The sequence below is a fragment of the Platichthys flesus genome, chromosome 7 (genome assembly GCF_949316205.1).
Source record: "Platichthys flesus chromosome 7, fPlaFle2.1, whole genome shotgun sequence".
Classification (NCBI taxonomy): Eukaryota; Metazoa; Chordata; class Actinopteri; order Pleuronectiformes; family Pleuronectidae; genus Platichthys; species Platichthys flesus.
In genome coordinates this window covers 8769911-8790918 of record NC_084951.1, presented here as the reverse complement: position 1 = coordinate 8790918, position 21008 = coordinate 8769911, and the positions used below count along the sequence as shown (strand labels likewise).

The following is a 21008-nucleotide window of genomic DNA, read 5'->3' as shown; positions in this document are numbered from 1 at the left end:
TGAGCGGCCTTGTGTTGAATTTCACTGGATTTTAAGTGGTTTGGATCCAGTTAGATGTTTTTCTTTTCATTTGCAGTGACAGTTTCTGTCTGCTCTTTTCTCAAATCTCAGAATAACTTGACACTGTAGATGAAAAATATATAAGCATTTACCTACAGTTTGTGAATATTTGTAAGGTTTATTCACATATGGACAACCTTAACTGAGTTTTCCCGATTACAGGCACATGCCCAGTAACAAATCGGGTCGCTAGCCCAGTCAATGTAACCCAACCCCAAATATCGTTTCAGAATTATTGTCTCAACCAAGTTTGTAATAACATTTTAATTTTGTTTTTTCCTTTGCTTTTCCAGGTGGCATCCGGACTCCAAATTTGAGTGGAAGACCATTCCAACATCACAATGTTCAATTTTATTGCATATCCAATCTTTTCAAAAAAAAACAAAAAAAAAACACCATGATACTGACTCCAAACACCCCAAAAAACTATCAAGGGCAAAAATTCTCTATCTCTCGCTCTCTCTATATCTGTCTCTCTCTATCTCTCTCTCTCTTTCCTTCTCATTTAAAAGAGCACAATTGTCTGTCACTCATTCAGCTACAAAAAAACAAACAAAAAAAGTGGAGGAATTAAGTGGTTTCTAAATGGAATGGAGGGGGAAATTGTGCATTCCTCCCGTGACAATGGTCTGATATTCTAGTAAGTGAAAAAAACAAACTTCCCACCACCGCTGCCGCCACCAAGCAAACATGCCCTGCGTCCTCATTATACACAGGTCAGGTCTGAGTGAAGGTTATTACATGACAGTGATCTAACTCTTAATAGCTTTTTGTCCATGGTTATTTTTGTTTGTTGTTTTCATGATTATTTTTTGTTAAAGAGGCGTAGATCAGTGAACTGTCAGTTAATGTTTAAAATAAGGATCAAAGCTTTGTTTTATTTCTTAGTCTTTACACATTTTAGAGAATGTTTTAAGTTGAAAAGTAAAAGAACCTCCAGATCATGTCCTTTTAAATCCAGCTTTATCCCACTGGAGAACAAAGCGAGAGAATTGAGCTTCAACAGGGAGTCCTCAAGCCACTTCTGGCCCTTCTGTATATTTAGTCCCATGATACTTTTACTGTTTCTTTTTTCCAGTGTAGTCCACAAATCTTTGTTTGCACAAAAATTAAACTTTGCATATATAGAATAATGTCTAAAGGAAAAAAGTTAACTAACCAAGCACATGCTGTTTATGATAATGAATGCTCGTTTTTAAAACGAAAAACTAAAAAAAAAATACAAACCATTTTAACCATTCTTACACCTTTTTGTCTGGCGACAGTGTAGAATAAATAAATGAAGATTAACCCATTGGATCATAATCCACCCTGCCCCCTTATTCATTTTTTTCTCCCTTGATTTAGTTTAGTTTTCCTGGTTTCTGTTGCCCGTGGTTGAGACCGGTGATGTGATTTGGTCAGGTCGGTAGTACCTCCACTTTCGCCCGGTTGCAATCCGGACGTTTCTCTTTTAACAGAGGTGCCCATTCCGTGCTTGGAAATGCAGTTACTACTCTGTGAATGACATGTTGTATAAATCAATGTTTGAAAATAATGATATTGAAACTTTTTAAGTTAAAAACGAGAAAAAAAAGATTTTGGTTGTCTGCCATGGGTGGGTTATCTCTTAGAATCGCATGCTGTAGAATTGCTTAAAAAGGTGCATATGAAATTGAGTCCTTAGATGTTTTTCTTTAAGAAAATAACCTGTTGAATATATCAATACAATGGTATTTATATTTTTCTTTTGTTGATTTTTTTTTTTTTTCTTTTCTTTTTCTTTTTTTGGCTACTCCGTGCATACATGATTCAACTAAAATGTCAAAGCTATGCACTTGAGAAGCAAACCCTGCAACATAAACGGTTACTTGGTCCATACTTGGGAGGGATTCCACAAATTAAGAAGTAACGTCAATGTTTAAATTGTACACACATGCATACGTACATTCATTCACCTTAAACATACACAATCTCAAATGGAACAAATAAATTTTCATTCCTACTGTAGCAAACAAAATTCCACTTACAAGAAAAACATTTTATAACAGGTTTTTTTCTGTCCTTTAATAAAAAAAAAAAAAAAAAATCTTGCAGCAATTGAATGGCAGAATTTTCTGTTGTTCCCTTCTCCTTGTAAACAGAGACGCTCTTTCTTTAGCAGTAGTGACATTTTTTTCCATTCTGTTTTTTCTCTGGGACATTCTGTACAAAAAATGTGCTGTAATTGTGCGTTAGGCCTGGAGTTGGCAAAAAGTAAAACAAAATAAAAAATATTAAAATTTTATTAAATTCCCTTTCCTTTTCTCTCTTTCTCCATCAAATAACTGTAGAGCTCTGCACCCCCACTGTTCCCTTTTCACCTTTTGTATTTAATTTTAAAGTCAGTCAGTGTACAACCGAAAGCTGGATGCAAGATAGAAACTATATTAAAATGTACTGTTATTTAAGATGTAATAAAAAGCAGTTTGAGATGACCTACTGTGTTGAGTGTGATTCACTTAGAGCGGTTCCCACTGAAGCTAGAATGTTGCAGACTGTTTCCTTGTAATTATGTTCAAGTCAAATAAACAATTTCTTATCCACCGTTGAATCAGCCTGACTCCTCTGTGCAGTCGTTCGCAATGTTTCCCTTTGCACCAAAGTCGCCATGGAGCGTTTAGATGTCTAGAGATTTCTATTTTCTCTGCCAGGATAGAGACTCAGGCCAGTGACCGTCTTATAGCTGAACCCTGTCAAACCCAGTGTATCTGGATTAATGTTCTTCAGTTGGAAATCATCCACTGCCTTTTCCAAGACTGGTACCGAGGAGACATTTTAATTATGAAACCAAATTTAAAAATTATATTCATGTAGACTTGATGTACCATACTCTTACTGAAAGAATTGACTTACAAGTTTTTTTCTAAACTTCACATTTAATTATCACAGAGTACTCCCCAATAATAGTGTATGATCCTTATTTGGTGAGCACGTAACATGGTATTTAAACAGTGTGTTAAATGATCACATCAAAAAATCATGTGGCCCAGCATTTTCAAAAATGAAGGGAAAGAAAAGAACCGCCCTCCCTAAATCAGAACCTGCACAAAGTGTCACCATGGTGGACTCATTGGTTAAATGTTGAGAAATCACCATGCTTATCTGATATATTCATAGAAGGTTCGATTATTGATTACATTTGTTAACTCTGCCATGGTTCTTGACAGATTTCAGTCACCTCATTCCTCTGCAGTTAAACGTGCATGTCAGTGACAAACAATGAACAGCGAGCGGTTGTTATTAATAATACTAATTTATACACAAGATCACATCTTTGAATCATAAATGCACCATTTTGTGAATTTAAATTCGGCTTTCTCCTAAAAACTTCCATCTTTTTGTTTTGCCCAGTTCGGTGAGGTCGTCCAATATGACGTCGGCGGTCAGCGGCGCTGTGATTGGTTGGCCGGTGTCAGGAAGTGAAGCTCTGGCTGTTGACAGCTCGCCGTTAAGATGGTGTAACCTCCCTGACTGCTGATGGCGACGCTGTGAATCGTGCTGCTCTTTGCTCCAGCTTCGTGTGGTCTCGCCGTGACGTTGTGGGTAACAGACATTGTTGGCAGTGGGTGATAAAGGCGCTTTGTGCTGCTGTACGCCGCTAACTAGCAGCTTAGCTCGCTAACTAGCTTAACGCTATTAGGTAACGGTGTCGAGTGAGCTCTTATCTTTGCTAACGTTTAGCAATAGTTTGACTGTTGGACAAATGTGTATATTTACAAAGCTAGGTCATTTCAGACTGCTAGCCTCCGTCAGCCATGGCAGGATTAGTACAAGATTAAGCTAGTTAGTTAGTTAGCTCTCTAGTTAACCTGCGGCAACCTCACGCGAGGGAACTTGTTAAAACATTAATATAATTTACCTGACATTAAAACAACTCCGTCAATGGAATGTTTTATGCTTCAGTTTCAGTTTGTCAAGAAATTTGACAGAACTCCATTTGTCATTGACACAAACTTGTTGAATCCAGAACTGAATCTGTGTCAGACAGCAGAGTCGTCAGACGGACATTAGTGTTAATGTGTATCTATATGTGAATAGTACAAGTGCTGAATAAAAGACTAACTCCTGTTTATTGATGTATACGGCATGTGAATTAATGTTCTGTTATATATCTGTGTTCATGAAGCATCAATTCATTTGTTCTTTTTCTCTATGAAGTTTTGAACAGCTTTTTCTATATGAAAAAAAACAGTTCTGAAGAGGGTGGTCTACTGGTCTGTTCACATTTAACTCCCAGCTTTTATGATTCATCGACGTGTCCTGTCTGTTCACTGGCAGCCCGGCTGTCTGTAATGGATAGTGGCGAGGAGGTGCGAGTGGAAACTCCTCCGTACTGCTGCTCCACCTGTGATGGAGGGGAGGTCGCCCGCCGCAATCTGGCTCGACGCAACAGGAAGGCCCGCAGCCTGAGCACCTCGTCGGCCAGCAGCTCCTCTGACCACAGGTGGGTTTGGGAGGGGGGCCCACACGTGGTGATAAACCTGTTATTGTGTTAAGCGTAAGATAACTACATGTTACTATATCCATCCTTACCGAGAGCACGATCCGAACCAGGTCAACGTGGACATTTTACTGATGAGTCTGGTCTCACTGGTAGATTTGGAATCAGCCTTCAGTCAAATCTGCTTATGGACTTAATGTGAACTAATCTTACATCAACATGTCTTTGTTAACATTACAGTACCATGGTTTAATATCCATGTTAGAATATAGGACAAGATGGTGAATGTGCCTTGATGATTTGATGGTCTTCTGCTCAATTTAAGTTACTACTTGTTAACTATCAGTAGATGTTAACAGGTGTTAGTGGCCACCAGCGGATGTTCGGGACATACGTATAGTTGTGCACCTTAGCCTCATCAAGTTTTTTGAGTGTACACTGAGCCTAGAGGTAAATCTGACTGGCTACTGGCTTGTGTGGCAGTACTATGAAAGCCCGCTCAGATGTCATTACCTCTATGCCTTTTTAAACTAAACGCTATCTCATTTTAGAACATAGGACAAGATGGAGAATATCCCTTGAACGTTCTACCGCACTAATTAATACCAACCCCGAGTTGATGTTGGGGACATGTCTTCAGTTGTGTACCAAACCAAGAGGTCATGTCAGTTTTGCATTATGTGATGACAGGAAAAATATGACTTCATCACGACCCACTTGTCAAACACTATTAGATTAGATGACTCCAGATCAAACTCTTATGACAGCGAAATATTATTGATGCTCTATATTTTGTCGATTCAACTTAAACTTTATTATAAATAAATGTAAATAATAAGAAAACATTAATACAACCAAATATAGACTATTTTATGTGAAATGTAAACAAACATAAATGCCTTTATTCTCAAAAATTTCGATTTGCATATTGATAACACAAACGCAGATACTGATATGATGTTTCTGTGAAAGTGTTTACTGTCGAGTGTCACACCCAGGCTCCTAGCAATCAGGGTGGGGTCTACCAAGCAATTGTCAAAGATAATAGTCAGGTCATGGTTGGGAGAGCCTTTCCCTGGAAGTGAAAGTAGTTCGGTCTTGAGGGCAGTCTCCGTTGAGTGGCCTGCCTTGACACCAGACTGGTAAGGATCAAGAAGAGAGTTGATTAAAGACAGCTTGAGAGCTTTGTAAAAGAAAGGGATGAAGAGAGACAGGTCTGTAGTTAATTTACTTCAGAAATCCCTTCAAGGAAGTAGAAACTTTGAGGGTGAAATGTTTGTTCACTCTGAGTGTGGTTTGCAACACTGATAGAGTTTCTTAGAAAGAGAAGTAAAAGAACAGGCACCTTTGTCAACAGCGTCAATAAACCACCACTCTGCTCTGTCCCCATTACCTATGAGGAACTGGAAAGTACATTGTCCAGGATGGTGAAACGCAGGCCCACAAATAATGTGTCACGTTTTTTCTCCTTTGTTCATGACACTTTGACAGAAAGGTTTGGCTGAAATCTGAATATAAAGTGAATTAATACTCAATAGAGCATATATCTGAACTGTTACTGTTAGTGACGGGATCAAGTAAACAGACATTCACACACACACACACACACACACAGCACAATCAGAACAATCAGAACAAACCTGTCTTGTTTTATAACTGAGGAGTCAACAGTCAGCAGTTGCCAACAGCCTTTATTAAAAAAAAAAATTGTTTTGTCCAGCCTCATTCATTTCATTCTCTCATATTATGAGGATATTGACAAATGCAGCACTAAGAACCTGCACACAGCAGATGGTGAATTCACAGAATTAGACTGCTAAGAGGATTTGACGGCCAAGTGTTGTGATGCGGCGCAAAAGCTTCTGTGGTCCTGGTCAGCCATTTTGTTTTGCCTGACAGCTCGGTGTCAGTGACCTGTGACACAGAGCAGCCCTCCTGTGGACATGACTCCAGAGTAGCAGACTTGTGATCCGATTGTGTTAATGGTTGTTAAACTGTTTGGGTTTGTTTCATCATTGACTGACACAGTGTTTGCGCCGCAGGTAGGACAGATAGAAGTGTTTGTTCTTCAATATTTCACAATGGATTATTACCATTTGCTGACTATTGTGTTATACAGTCTGTTACAGTGTCTAATCCCAGACCCGTTGTTCACTCTGAAAGGTCACAGACGCCTGCACAGTTGATCACATTCTAATGTTAGACTGGTGGTTTTTGTTATAGCTGGGTAACCAGGGTTACCAATTCTCGCACAGCGTATGGACTCATTTCTTCTCTTCTCTTTTTTTCTCTGTTTAAAAATGTGGGAATTTTAGAGACGGTTAATCAGCCAATAAGGATGCAGAACACCAACGGTGCAGCTCACAGTGAACACAGTCGCTATCTTACACATTGCACCTGAAATAAAACTGAACTTTCACTTGAATTTGTATCCTTGTGCAGAACGTTCTGTAAGTTAAACCTGTATGTCTGTCATGCCTTTGTGTCTTTTAGGAGAGCTCAGTCACTTCATGGACCAAGCCCTGTGACTACGTTTGGCCCAAAGGCATGCATGCTCCAGAATCCACACACAGTCATGTAAGTTGGACAAACACAACTTAACCAAAACAATATATAAAGTGTTTCTACGGATGTGTTTTAATGTGTTGCAGTCATGAGTTAATGTATGATTTTGCATTGTTGTGAGAATTGAGATCCTAAATGGTCATGAAAAGCACCTCATGAATATCAAACTATCTTGGGTTCTCTGTTGAATCAAGGAAATAAACAAAATACAGTGATACGTTGCTGCTGCTGACAATACAGAGAGTCAGAGTGAGTACGATGGAAAGAACCGGGCCTGAAATAAAACTTTTAATGACTCGGGTCTGCAACTTTGCTGATTAATGGTATCTGAACGTAATTTGCTGTAAATTGTGCTTATGGAACAGTTATGTCGCGCAAGCATGACTAACTCTCTTGGTTTTAAAGTTAAATGATGAAGTGGATAGATAATCTGATTCAGTTCACCCCCATACGTCTGCATCGTGATTTTCCCGTCTCCAAAATGTCTGCACGCATCGGTCAGCATTAGCGTACAAGTGCGCACATTCTAATCCGTCTATTTTTGTTTCCAAAGCAGTACAGCAATTTTTTTTATTTAAAGGGTACTCGCATGCCTCCACCAGGGCCCGACCGCTCCCCTATGACAGTGGTTCTCAACCTTTTTTCAGTGACGTTCCCCCTTTGAAGAAAAAATTCTGCCGAGTACCCCCTGACCAGCGCAAAGCATTTTTGGTTGAAAGAAAGATGTAATGTGATTTATTAATCCTTGTAACTAGACACATTAAAATTTAAAACTCCATCAATTTCCATGACATTGCTCATTTGTAGTGGTCTCTCTTGAAATATTTGGGAATAAAAAGATGTAAAAATAACTAAAGACTTTTATTATTATCTCAATATAAATAAAGATTTGTGCACATCAAAATAATTATCAACTTAAAGTGACCTCTTTTGGGATCATAATAAAGATATGTTCTCAAACTGAACTCATGAACTTAATTATAGCTAACACTTCTTCCCAAAAAATTAATCATTAACTTAGTTTCAAATAAAAGATTAGCTCGAAAAATTGTTTTTTTATATTTATCATCTTAAAATATCTTCTTTAAGGATCGAAAAGATTACTGACAGGTAGCTTGTTTCCGCTTGCTTCTGGGAGGCTTTTTGCATCGTGTCTTGAGATGACCTGAATTCAGATTCAGTTTTTTTAGGATAATTAAATTGAAAAGCCTACTGAATATACAAATTTAGTTCATAAACTTACACTTATATTATATTAAATATTTGTTAAGTAACAATTTTTCAAGGGTTTTTGAATGGATGCTAATTTTAAATATAAAAAAAAATAATCCCAAGTACCCCCTGGAGTACCTTCAAGTACCCCCAGGGGTACGCGTACCCCCAGGGGTACGCGTACCCCCATTTGAGAATCACTGCCCTATGAAACCATATTTAAATTCACTACATCACGATTTTTATTCAGATCAACAACAATTCACATCCTGCCCCCGGTTTTGTGCTAATCCATCGCCTGCTAACAAACAAACAAACACAGAGAAAAACCCTGGGGGAGGTAAGTGCAGTGTGCAGTAAACAACTTGCTGGTCCTTTTAGATCTAATGTAAAGGTATTTATTTCAATAACCTTCATAAATCTCCTAACATTCACTTATAGAGGTGTATAATCATGATCAAATTAACAGACCTTTATCAGCACCATCCTGGGTGATCTACATAATCCATCAGTCGGCTGAGATATGAAAGACTCCAGTCAAAAGTTTTCCAATCAAAGCCTCATCAGACTACTGATCTTTGACTCCCGTTGTCACATAAGTGGCTGTTTGTCTTTAGATGACAGTAGTTGAAGGATTATCTTCCTCAAAGCTGCTAGACAGGTTAAAAGTAGTAAACCAGGCTATACTTATTCCTAAATGAAAGTGGGGAAGACCTAGGGCCACAGAGAAATATGCATTTCTCTCGTTGGCAGGCAAAACAAATGATGTTTTAGTGCATGAAACAAAGAAAGAGGTGACATGGCACCAAATATCAATGTAAGGTAGTTTCTGTTTTATCCTTTCAGAGTAGAAACTGTCATTGGACACTTGTTCTTTCTCTGTTGAAGGGTGTGGTTGTTTGTTTTTTTGTACATCTTGGGGCATTATTGTTGGAAAGCATTTGTTTTTCAACTTCAGAGAGAGATTTGCACCTTTCACCGACGCCCTGAACTCAACAGAGCCAAGCAATCACTGTTAGGACACCAGATACTCTCTTATTTTGTCTGCTTTATAAAGAAATGCTCTGACTGTCAGTGTTGTCATAGCAGACGAGGATCTAAGTGATCGACTATATAATCAGATTGATCGCCTATAGGCCAATATCAGGGCAATGTTACGTTTATTTGTCCCTTCCCTGTTTCACATCTGCGTCTTCTTCATACAACCAACTCTTTCCACACACACACACACATTGGCCAACGTAACTGTGACTGATACTGGGCACTGCAACAAACAGCTGTTTCTATGTACCTCCCCCTGCGAGAGTGAATAAGAACAAGAGACAAGTTTTGCTCAACATATGGAGTCACTAATGCATCTCGCTGTTGTGCCAAGGTAGTGTCTACTGCAGAGTCATCTGACCCGGAAGTCAATGCTGATTGCCAATTGCAGACAATAGCCAGATGTTAGCGTTAGTGACCAGTAAAAAAGGGGCTTTATTACACTATTACACAATTCCTTCAAAACAGAGGGTAACATTGTACAGCTACTAAAGTTGATGTTCCCCAGATAAAGAAACATCAGGAAGCTAAATCATTTCCTGTTGTATTCCCTTAAAAAATAGTTAAATCATTAAGTCAAATATTCATGTTGTCACCCTGGACTTCCCCCTCCTGCAGGTGCCCAGACCTCAGCGTCTCTTCCGGAAAACTGTTCATAAAATGATGTGAAGCTCAGGGCCTTTGTCTTTGTACATTCAGTCAGTGTAATCATTGACATTATTATGTAACTGACAGATACTTACAAAGACCTACCCAGAACAATTTTGGAACAATACATCACTTTCAACAATACCTTTCATCACATGGATAAAGTAGTTTTAGGAACAGCCGTGTCATCATTGACGCTTCACAGAATCACACCTCACCAATGAGGAAAGCCCTTCCCCTGGAGTGGGCGTGTTCAGATCAGCAGAGGGGGCGGAGGCTGGGATAAAGTCAACCTTAAGTTGAGTGAGAGCTTTAATTCAGCAGCGCACTGCAACGGGAAGGTTTAGTGTTGAGTCCTGACGGGAACGTATGTAAACAGAGGGAATCCAGGGTTATGAAGCTGACACTGGAACCTGACCACGCTGCACAGAGAGACTCACTCAGCCTGTCAGAGTCACAGCTTGGATGCAAAAAGGAAAGGGACTGCGCTCCAGGAACTTGTTAGAGGCACGATGAGCAGTTTGAACTGAGACTCCCTCCGAGAGAAACCCGAAGTCCCAACTGTGTTTCATGTGCGCACTCATGAAGTTCAACCAACTGCAGGACTTGTCTGCGAACCACAGCGACAACAAAGTGTGGAAATGGTGAGAGCAGTGTCTTCCATTAATCTTTCTCAAAACAGTGAGCTTGTTTCATAGGTGAAATATTAACTGGCACACAGACAGTGCAAAGATTACTGCCAACTAGAGTGTGCTGCCAAAGTTTTAACAGAGTACAGAATGTTGTTTACCTTCTTTGGGCTGTTTTTTATTTTAAATGCTTATATTCATTTATAAGGGTGTATATGTATCTGAGTTTGCAGGTGGGAGCAAGGTGGATTTTTTTAATTAAGGATACATATCATGATTTGGTTGCTGTAAGCCTTTAGAAGTGGCAGTGTTTGCATGTTTTAACATTTTGTCTGTTGCAACCGTCTGGTTCTGTGTGATCTGTGATCCGGCTGTGGATGCTTTGAGGTGGTCAGAGGAGAAAACGTTGAATAGATCACAGGTCATTGCCTTTTCAAATGCTAATGTTTGTCTCCTGTATTTGAGAATCGGCCTCTCACAGTTTCAGTTACCTTTTGTAATCAACCATGTTTGAGTCTTTCAGTCGATTTGGGAGATGTGTATACCCCCAACTTTAAAACGGCTCTTAACTTCTTAGATACAATACAACCTGATGCCTGCTTTTGCAAATCATCTGTGGCATCATCTAAAGCTTTAGTTTGTGGTGTTTCTCTGCTTGATTGCATACATATAGATATTTTGTGGTGATATTATACTGTTTCAGTGAACAAAATGAGAAAACAAGAACAGGATATGTGATAATGGTTCTTCCCTGTGTGGTTTGTTTGCTGGGACGACAAAGTTGTGTTTGTTCATGTAGTTTTTATATGACTTGCATGTCGTTAAATAAGGTTCTCTGGACTCTTCAGGTGTTTATTTCCAAATACTTGAGTCTCTAATTTTAAAGGATACATTAACAGCTTAAAGTGCTCAGGTGGAGAGGAAACCTGCACCGATTTGTCACTATACCGGAGGTCATATCAGGAGACGTTTAAGAGGGAGGGATTCTTTTTTTATTTCAGATATGTTTTAGAGGACTGATATTCATGTGTGTATTCAATTTGTTACAGATCCGATTAACAATCCTGATCAAGTGAATTTATATGTTGTTTCTTAAAGGGGACTGTTGGGCCTTGGCGGAGGTAGACGCTCTCTTATGCTAGTTGAGATTTAGTAAAGTAAATTGGTAAATCATATACTTTCATTGAAGTGACCAAGATCATGTTGTTTTTGTTATAGCTTGTGATTTTCTTGGATTTCCAAGTTTAATATATTTCAGGGTTAGGGAACTTTACCTATCCGGGGCCTGTTCAAAATTGTTTACATTCTTTTAGGGCCAAACTACATTATTCAAATCATATATCACACTTATCTCTCTAATGAGATGGCTGGAACTACTACTCTTTAATGAAGCATGTGATGTTAGATGGTAGTGAAGATGACCATGATGATGCTATTCACAGGTGGTTATCCGGGTTTTTGTCAGCCTTGTTGGAAACATCATCACATATCAGCAGGAAGGGGAAAAAGGGTTCGAAACCTTAGAATGTAAATTCAAGTTGTTGTATCTACTGTAGTTTTGAGCTTGTTGTGGCTTTGCAGCTCAGTGACTTTGTTATAGTTTGTCTGGTTCACCAGCTGATTCCAAGTTTAATAGCTTAACAACCACACTCGGGTCCTTTTGTATACTTCACACTCCATGTATGCTCTCGACTGGAGGTGTTTTTGCAAACTCACTTGCATGTTCAGATGTCATGATATGCTTTTTTTCTCGCTGTGAAGGAAAATGCAAGTTTTTTGTGTCAGAGCTTTAATTTCTCTTCAAATTATTTGATTGAATTATTTTATATTTGAAATCATAGAGCTCAGAAGCTGATTGGAACCTTAGAGACTTTCAGCTCTGAGAGCAATTTGTTGTTTCTGTTCACCTACAAATGACGAGTATAAAAATATTTTGTTCCACAATAGATTTATCTTTTGAGATAAATCTATTGTGCTTTAATCATTTCTTAATGACCCCTGATATTTTTTCTGCAGTATCTGCATCACATGTTTTTGGATCTGAGGATATGATGTCTAATGTGTGCTGATATATTCAATAACCAACAACCTAGGCCCTTACTGGCTGGTATAATTGTTGTATAATCGACTGATATAATGGTCGTGTTCTAGTGATGTCCGTCATGAGGCAAAATGACAGCCAATTTCTATCACACCAGTCCAGTTAATTTGTTTTATAGACCAGCCATGATCGGGGCTGCATCTGTGGCAGGTAACTAAACTGTTCAAATGATAAAATATTTAAAATATGTTCATTGTCAAAACAATTAGCTCAAACAATTTGGTAGTACCTCTGTGTGTTTTCACTCTAGTGCCATGTCAGTATTACACTCTTTGATGGTTCTTTGGGTAAAGCAGCTCCACAGCCACAACAATTCACTCAACTACAATTTCTCCTCCAGAATGAGGTTTAGTCTTCTTAGCTGTCAGCTTGCTCAACACCGAACTTGCCTGTGATACTTTGTCTCTGTCAGATTGTGGTCTTGTGAAAGCTTCTTGTTGGGCACTCGACCAAAAAGAATGAACTTCAAATTACGATTCTTCATTTGACCGAACAACTCATCCAGTTTATCTGCATGTTTCCAGCTTTAATGGAACAGTTGTCCTTTTTCCTCACAGGGAAACCAGAATAGACCAACCCAAAGGACATATTAGTCGCCTGTTTTTTTCTCCTGCTATGAGATCTTTATTTATTTGCTGTCTCGCACGCCAAGTCGAACTGTCTCATAGATTGTTGACGACCAGAGTTGACCCATGTCCATTATAATTACCTTTTTTCTTCTTGTTTCGACTAATCTTTGCATCACTATAGTTGTTTGATTGTGACACACGGGGAATAACGGATACTGACGATAAACTAATATAAAAATGTGTGAATGCTCATTTCAGTTTATTTTACGAAGCTCCTGCTACCAAGCTGTTATCAGACATCACACAAATAAACCTTTGTGAAGCAGACTCTAGTACAATCTGTAACTATCTTATTATGTATGTAAGACTAAGCCATAACTAGCTTAAGTCAACAGACTTCTGAGTTTATGGTGTTGTGAACCTTTGCCCTCCAAACCTGTGGCTCCCTGTCCATCCCAAAATGCATTTGGTTAATGTATGTCTCTCAAAAATGTATCTTGCCTTTCGCAGATGTCTTTATTTGTAAAAACATTTTACGTTGTGCTATTCATATCCCACAGTGTCTGTCAGGAGTTAAGGTGACGGCCCTGCAGCTGACACATGGGGGTCAGCCATACAGTACACTATGTGGCAACAGAGCTAGACTTAAGCCGATGTCTCTAATTGGATCGGGACTAAGCAGGCCTGGTTATGACAGATCTTACATCAGCAGAAGTCTGAGGCACAAGGCTCAGGTCTTACTTTGAATTAGATGGGTTTTTCTCCTGGAGAATTATGACTCGACTGTTGAGTCTGTTTTACCCTTCATTGAAATTTTTTTTTATGTGCTTGTGTGTTCAGGCACATTCAGGACCCCGCCAGCCAGAGACTTACATGGAACAAGCCACCAAAAAGTGTCCTCGTCATCAAGAAGATCCGAGATGCCAGTCTGCTTCAGCCTTTCAAAGAGCTCTGCATATTCCTCACAGAGGTATGAGCACATACTGCTCTGCCTTTAACAGTCAACACAGGCAGTGTTTGTGGGATCAAGCTAATGAACCTTACCCCGGCGCCACAGAGTAGGCGGATGCTTGAGAAGCGCCACAAAATGCTGTCTACTTCCTTTCTTCGCCCATGTTAAGCAATTGGGCATTTCACAGCGGCAGTGAAACACCGCAGCCCAGGCCAGAGTATACCCCGGGGCTAAACTGTGCTAGACCACATTATACCCGGGGGTGTGAAATAGCCTAGACCAAAGTATACCCATCCAGGCCAGAGTATACCCCAGGGGATAAACTGTCCTATGCCAATCTATACCCGGGGGTGTAAAATAGCCTCGGCCAGACTATACCCATCCAGGCGGGTGCCTAGAGCGCTTAACCGTAGATGTGCTATTATGTAACAAATATCTGTCATCCATTGAGAGTTAACCATAATTATTCCGGGTTTAAAAGGACATTAGGTCAATCAGCCTTTTTATTCTTGGCATGGATATATATATTAAAAGAAAAAATCGCTGCAGAGAATATCACTAACCATGTATCATTTTGTGTTGTTCCAGGTGAAAGACATGATTGTTTACGTAGAAAACAAAGTTCTGGATGACCCGGCCATTTCAGGAGATGAAAACTTTGGGGCCATTACCAAGAAATTCTGCACTTTTAGTGAGGGTATGAAAACCAGCCTGTCTATATTGTGATTAACACACATATATATATAACACTGTATATGAACAAAAATCATATGTAGTTTTAGATAAGATATTTAAATGATTTATTGACTGTTTTTGGGGTTTCCTTTCCAAGATCTTGACGACATCTCAAACCGTGTAGACTTCATCATCTGTCTTGGTGGAGATGGAACGTTGCTGTATGCATCTTCACTTTTCCAGGTATTTAACAGCTGACACTTAAACCAAATCCCACAGGGTTTTGCACATTTACAGCTATAAAGTAACTTTTTGTACCTTATAATTTATCCATGCCTGTGTTGCCTTTCTTTTCCATGATGTAAAGCACTTTAGCTCAACCACTGTTGTTTTTAATGTGCTTTATAAATAAATCTCTGTTCCTCTGTTATTTGAAGGAGAGTGTTCCACCAGTTATGGCCTTCCACCTGGGCTCCCTAGGCTTCCTGACACCTTTTAATTTCGACAGCTACCAGTCTCAGGTCACCCAAATAATTGAAGGTACTGAATCTTCAGCCTTTTTATTCAACACTAAAGCCTGCTCAGCTTCCAAAACGTTTTTGTTATGCTCCAGTTTTCCTTTACAGAGCATTATTATAAATACATGTGTATTCATTACAGGTAACGCTGCCCTTGTCCTGCGAAGTCGCTTGAAAGTGAAGGTGCTTAAAGAGAACTGGGAGAAGAAGGCCAGAGTGGACGAAAAGGGCATCATTCTGACCAATGGGGATATTGAAAGTAGCCGCAAAGCCATTCAGTATCAGGTAATATGTTCATCCGTTCATGTTGGAGGATTTACAAACCACCACTAAGTGGAGTGTTGGAGGCAAATAACATCCGAAGTAATCACAACAGTAAAACACAAATATTTTCTGTGCTGACCACGAAAATGTCCATGACAAAAACAGCTCATGCATGTGATGTCATCATAATGACTTGGCTGTCGCCTGTGGTCTTTAAACCTGTTGTTCAAGACCAAGATGAGCAAACAGTCATTAGAGCTGCTTACGAACATGCACTGAACTCTGAAGTTCCTCTCTACTTGCTCAGGGGGAGGTGCATGTGTAGGTTAGTTTAGGTTTCACAATGTGATTTAGGGAGCCGACTAAAGACCTTTGTGTGACTTGTATATGTCCTGTCATTATCACCGACGAGGACTGTGTCTGCCTATACTTGACATTGATGTTGTAGTAGATGGACGTTTTTCTAACATCTGTTTGATAAGCCTAACTGGATAAACCGGTTCATATCGTTATGGTTTTACTACCAGTATCACCAACTTTAGGCGCAGTACTCCACACTGGTCTTATGGTCAAAAATGGACATCCTAATCTTTCAAACCATTCGAGCAATCCTGTGAGCTTCTCCCACTGCTTTTTAACTTATTGACAAAGGACCATTTTTAGTCGCACTTCACAGATTTGAATGGTTGCCCTCCGGACCCCTGTACTAGTATAGTAGTATTGCAATAATAATATTGTACATTTCTCTCAAACAAATCATTTTTGAACCACTGGTATAGACATATGATTAAAAGTAATGTAGACACTGGAGTAGCTGGTTTCTGCAAAAGTAAATAAGTGAATATATTGTTTTCTGTGTGTGTGTCAGGTACTAAACGAGGTGGTGGTGGACAGAGGACCTTCCTCCTATCTCTCCAATGTCGACCTCTTCTTGGACGGACACCTCATTACCACAGTGCAGGCAGATGGTGAGTGGGCCAATCATCTGTCTTTTGGATCAAGGGTCTGAGACGATGTAAACGCCTCAGATAGATCAGATCAGTGTTGTATGTTATTGAGGATGTCAAGCATGTACTTTCCTTTCCAGGATTCATTATGAAATCTGACTGATATACTGATATGGATTCACAGTATGGAGACAGAGTTTAGTCTCTGAAGCAGAAAAACTTCCAGCAAGAAATTTAAAGCACGCAAACCACTCATGGGGGGGGGGGGGGGGGGGGGGAGTTAACTTTTACGTTTATAGACTAAACAATGAATCTGACACTTAAAGAAATTAACAACAGAGAATTTGTTATGTATAAATAAGTATAATCATACACAAGACTTATAGTAAGAGCGATTTTTTGGAACTCTTACGTTGACACTGATACTATCAAATAAAAAGTATTTATACTATTATAAATGACTTTTATTGTGAAATATCACTCACAATAACACTTTTGATGCCTCCAGTCGTGATATTGTGTCTTCATACAGTTTTTGTTTGTGTCCTCAGGTGTGATAGTATCTACACCTACAGGAAGTACAGCGTATGCTGTGGCAGCTGGAGCCTCCATGATCCATCCCAATGTCCCGGCCATCATGATCACCCCCATCTGCCCCCACTCGCTCTCCTTCAGACCCATCGTGGTGCCGGCAGGGGTGGAACTCAAGGTATTTACACCCACTGACTCTGACTGAGTCACGGAGGTGTAACTGTTTTCATTGAAATGCCGCTGTAAGAATGCAGCAGAACATTTTCTGGACAAATCACAATATATGCTTGTATCTTTATTTCCAATGTAGATCATGTTGTCTCGTGAGGCCAGAAACACAGCCTGGGTGTCATTTGATGGAAGGAAGAGACAAGAGATCTGCCATGGAGACAGGTTAGTCCACATACACCACTCCATAACAAAAACCTGAACTGACATAATAGTAGCCATTGTTCCTTTAAGAATTTGAAACGTGGATTTATTGTAAGAGCCGTTTTTTACTAACCCTGTTTGTTATTAAAAGAAGTGGTGATGCCATCATTGTTGTTTGCCGTGGCCCAGATTAAACCCTTTGAAAAAACCTATACAGAGAATGAATCTCACAGAACTTCTGTAATTATCTAGGTTGACAGGCGGAACTGAAAAACAACACAAATACATTCAGGAAATCAGAATAATTACAATTGAGATATAAGCAAATATCTGACTTATTAGCTAGCTCTGTCTAAGTCTACACTACCAACAATCATGTCTTCTTCATCACTCTAAAAACAGGACTTGACATGGAAGTAAAAGGTAACTGCTGTTTTGCAGCGGTGAAGAAGAAGTGATTTGTTGCTAAATACATTTTCAGTTTTATCCTGGTAAAACTAACATACTCTATCGTGGTACCGGATCAATACATAGATTTGTGTATTCACTGATGTCTGACCTGGTATTTTCGGCAGAATCTGAGGCATTTCAGATGCTGGTATCTGTATTGGAATATCTCTAGATATAATAGTAGAAGAAGAGTAAAGGAGCAAAATGGATAATGGTTATGTGGATATGGATAATAGTTTTAAATACCTCAGAACTTGCAGGTTTTGTTACATGACCTCATCAACCTGCTTAACGGGCTAAAGGCCTTTGTGAAACTCATCCACAGATAATCACCTTCCTGCTTCTTGTAAAATGTCTGCCCTTCATTTAGAGTTATTGAAGCATATTTCAACAAACACCCAGTGTTGCTACAGGGGGAAGTTGTGTTGCTGCATCTGGTGTAAACACCTCCTCCTTTGTTCTCATTATTACGAATACCTGTACTTTCCCTTGGTTTTGGCCTTTGCAACACAAAGGCCCCCTCACACTTTTTTCCATCCCTCTTCCAGTATTACCATCACCACTTCCTGCTTCCCTGTTCCTTCCATCTGTTTCCGGGACCCGGTCAACGACTGGTTTGAGAGCCTGGCACAGTGTTTACACTGGAACGTGAGGAAGAAACAGAACTACCTCAGCTCGGAGGACGAGGAGTTCTGAGGCCTGCTCTGGGATCTTCAGGGTCTTTTCCAAGGTCTCCATGACTCCAAAGTCCTGGTCTTAACTCGACCCCGCTCTGTGCCCTTTTAAAAGTCTCACCAAACTCAATTCAAATAGAGTCACTACGACGTCGCCCCTCATTCAAATTTGTCTGGCAGAATGAAAGTGTGAGAAAAACAGGAAAACTATGAAAACCCCAAAGTTTTCAGTGAAAATCAATCAAACTAGATAAATAAGCCATTTTAAAAATAAATAATCATGGTTAAACTGAAATAATTCTAGACCATTACTGTATTATCACATTTTCAGCATTCTTGTTTGTTTCGCCACGTTAAATGTCAGTTATAATGAAATGTGTGCTAATTGCTATGTTGAAGCTGAGATCCGAGACTTGTGATTGGCTGAAACTACAACTCGGTTGTCTTGAAAAGTGACTTTCAAGTGAGTGGCCGAGAACAAAATTTGAAAAAAATCTCTGAGCAAAAATTGAATATCAACTTCATGAGAGTAAAAAATATAAAGTATAATATAACAATTTTTACAAAAACTATTTCTTGAACGCTTTGGGGCTCCATAGTAAACAAATCGTATCAGTCAATGTCAGAGACTCAGGATTGCACAGCCTGAGGTGTATGTTAGAAATATGCAGCGGTAATGAGGAGTCAAATTCTCTAAAGGCTCAGGATCTGATGTGTGAGCTCATTAAAATAGTCTCTTTCTTTGAATGGAGTTTGGAGTCACTGTCGGTCCAGGATTGTCCCCAGTCCTGTTTTTGTTTTGAAAAGGTTTTGCCTTTTTTCTAATGCAACTCGTCAAAATGCAGTTTTTGGACGAAGTTTTCCCGAAAAGGGTAAATGTAGGAGTCTGGGATGATCTTGGACGGCAGCACACCGGGACAGTTGTGGATGAGTTACTACGATGCTCCTGGGGGGCGTTATCAAGTCTGCTCTTGCACTTTTTAATCTTTGAGACAGACGACAGGGACAAAGCCACAACAGGATGTTCTCTCAGTAGAGGTGAAGGACGAGTTTCGCTTTCGTGGAAAATTCTCTAAAAAGAATCCGTTAAAACCTGTTCTCTGTTCGTCAAATCAGGAAAAACTGAAAACTGTTTGTTTCACACAACATGTAGGTTCATCCTGATTCACACATCTACTTGCCAATCGTGGCCCAACTGTACAGACTGTGCCTTAAACACTGCTATCATTAATGTATAGAAATATAATTTTTCAAGGTTTACATCATGGTAATTTTTTAAGAATCACACGTGCACAGATTTGTGCATTTTCTCTCTGATGCTTCATGTCGACTTTTGTCCTCGCTGTCTGCAGAATGTTTTTGTGTCGTCGAGTGTGTTGGACAAAATGTTGAGTGAGACTCATTCCAGGCAAAGAGACAATAGTTCAGGTGTCTCCAGCATCTTTTTAACATTTTTAAAAATGTCTTTTAAAGCCATAGCTGATCTCTGTGTAGTTTTTATAGACTGATGTCTGTGGGTTGTGGGTGGTGTTGTGTGTTTGTCCAGGGACTGATCATAACAGACTTCGGTGCATCCTTGCTTCTCAGTTTGCTACCTGTCTGCCTCAGCTGAGGTGGCCTACCTTTCGTATCTTTACAGATATCATGTGTAGATGTTAATATATATATTTACCAGTATATAGTCAATTGGCTCAACATAATGTGTTTGGTTAAAAAGATGAAACTGTGGAGTCGACCTGTTGAAACTATCCAGCGGACCAAGCGAGCTCTGAAAGGCAATCATTCCTTTAACTCCTGTACATACAGCCATGTTTCAATAAGATGTTTATTAACCAGTTTACAATGTGTATTTGCAGAAAATAAATCTATTTGGAACCTGCTCTTTTTTTTTTTTACTTTAAAAAGCTATTTAGTTTCTAATGCTATGTTGATGAAGACAAGTTTTGATTCTATAACTACATTTTTCTGCGATTTGGAATTGGTCAGAAAAGTACTTGTTGTACCGTCAAGTACTGAGATAATCAAATAAAGCCAAAGTTACTCTAACAGTCTGGTTTTCACATGAAGTTAATTTAATGTGTCAGAGTGGAAACTGCCACACGACCTGGTCTGATTCCAACGCTGCTCTGATCTGTTTGGTCCCAGTGGAACTTCTGGTTCTTCTCAGCTCTGGCAACTCTTCTCTGAAAGTTCTTTTCACTTGTGTAACTCTAAGAGCCTCTTTTGTATCAGTCGCTTTGTGATTGTTTCTAATATGAACTCTGCTATTTTACTTTACACGGCACTTGAATAAAACCGAGAGAAAATTGTGTTTGGTGCTGTTTCTCATTTGAATCCA

The 21008-nt window shown here is 39.4% G+C and overlaps 2 protein-coding genes across 7 annotated transcripts in view; both read left to right on the top strand.

Moving 5' to 3' along the window:
- Positions 1 to 2516, top strand: part of LOC133956446 (guanine nucleotide-binding protein G(I)/G(S)/G(T) subunit beta-1) — a 32543-nt gene extending 30027 nt beyond the window's left edge. For all 4 annotated transcript variants that reach the window (XM_062391481.1, XM_062391480.1, XM_062391482.1 and 1 more), the window contains exon 11: positions 354 to 2516. The gene's annotated coding sequence lies outside the window, so the exon portion shown is untranslated. The remainder of the gene's footprint in view (positions 1 to 353) is intronic.
- Positions 2517 to 3487: 971 nt separating this feature from the next.
- On the top strand, positions 3488 to 20979 carry nadka (NAD kinase a). 3 transcript variants are annotated; one of them, XM_062391098.1, is made up of 12 exons: positions 3488 to 3620; positions 4360 to 4525; positions 7016 to 7099; positions 14128 to 14257; positions 14828 to 14936; positions 15072 to 15157; positions 15352 to 15454; positions 15575 to 15717; positions 16565 to 16664; positions 17195 to 17352; positions 17485 to 17567; positions 18545 to 20979. In XM_062391098.1, exons 2-12 carry the CDS (start codon positions 4374 to 4376, stop codon positions 18690 to 18692), a joined length of 1296 nt encoding a protein of 431 aa, XP_062247082.1. In that variant the 5' UTR covers positions 3488 to 3620; positions 4360 to 4373; the 3' UTR covers positions 18693 to 20979. The 3 variants fall into 3 exon arrangements, with proteins under 3 accessions (XP_062247082.1, XP_062247081.1, XP_062247083.1); XM_062391097.1 differs by having other exon boundaries at positions 3501 to 3624; XM_062391099.1 differs by lacking the exons at positions 3488 to 3620; positions 4360 to 4525; positions 7016 to 7099 and adding an exon at positions 10299 to 10632.
- The last annotated feature ends 29 nt before the right edge of the window (positions 20980 to 21008 follow it).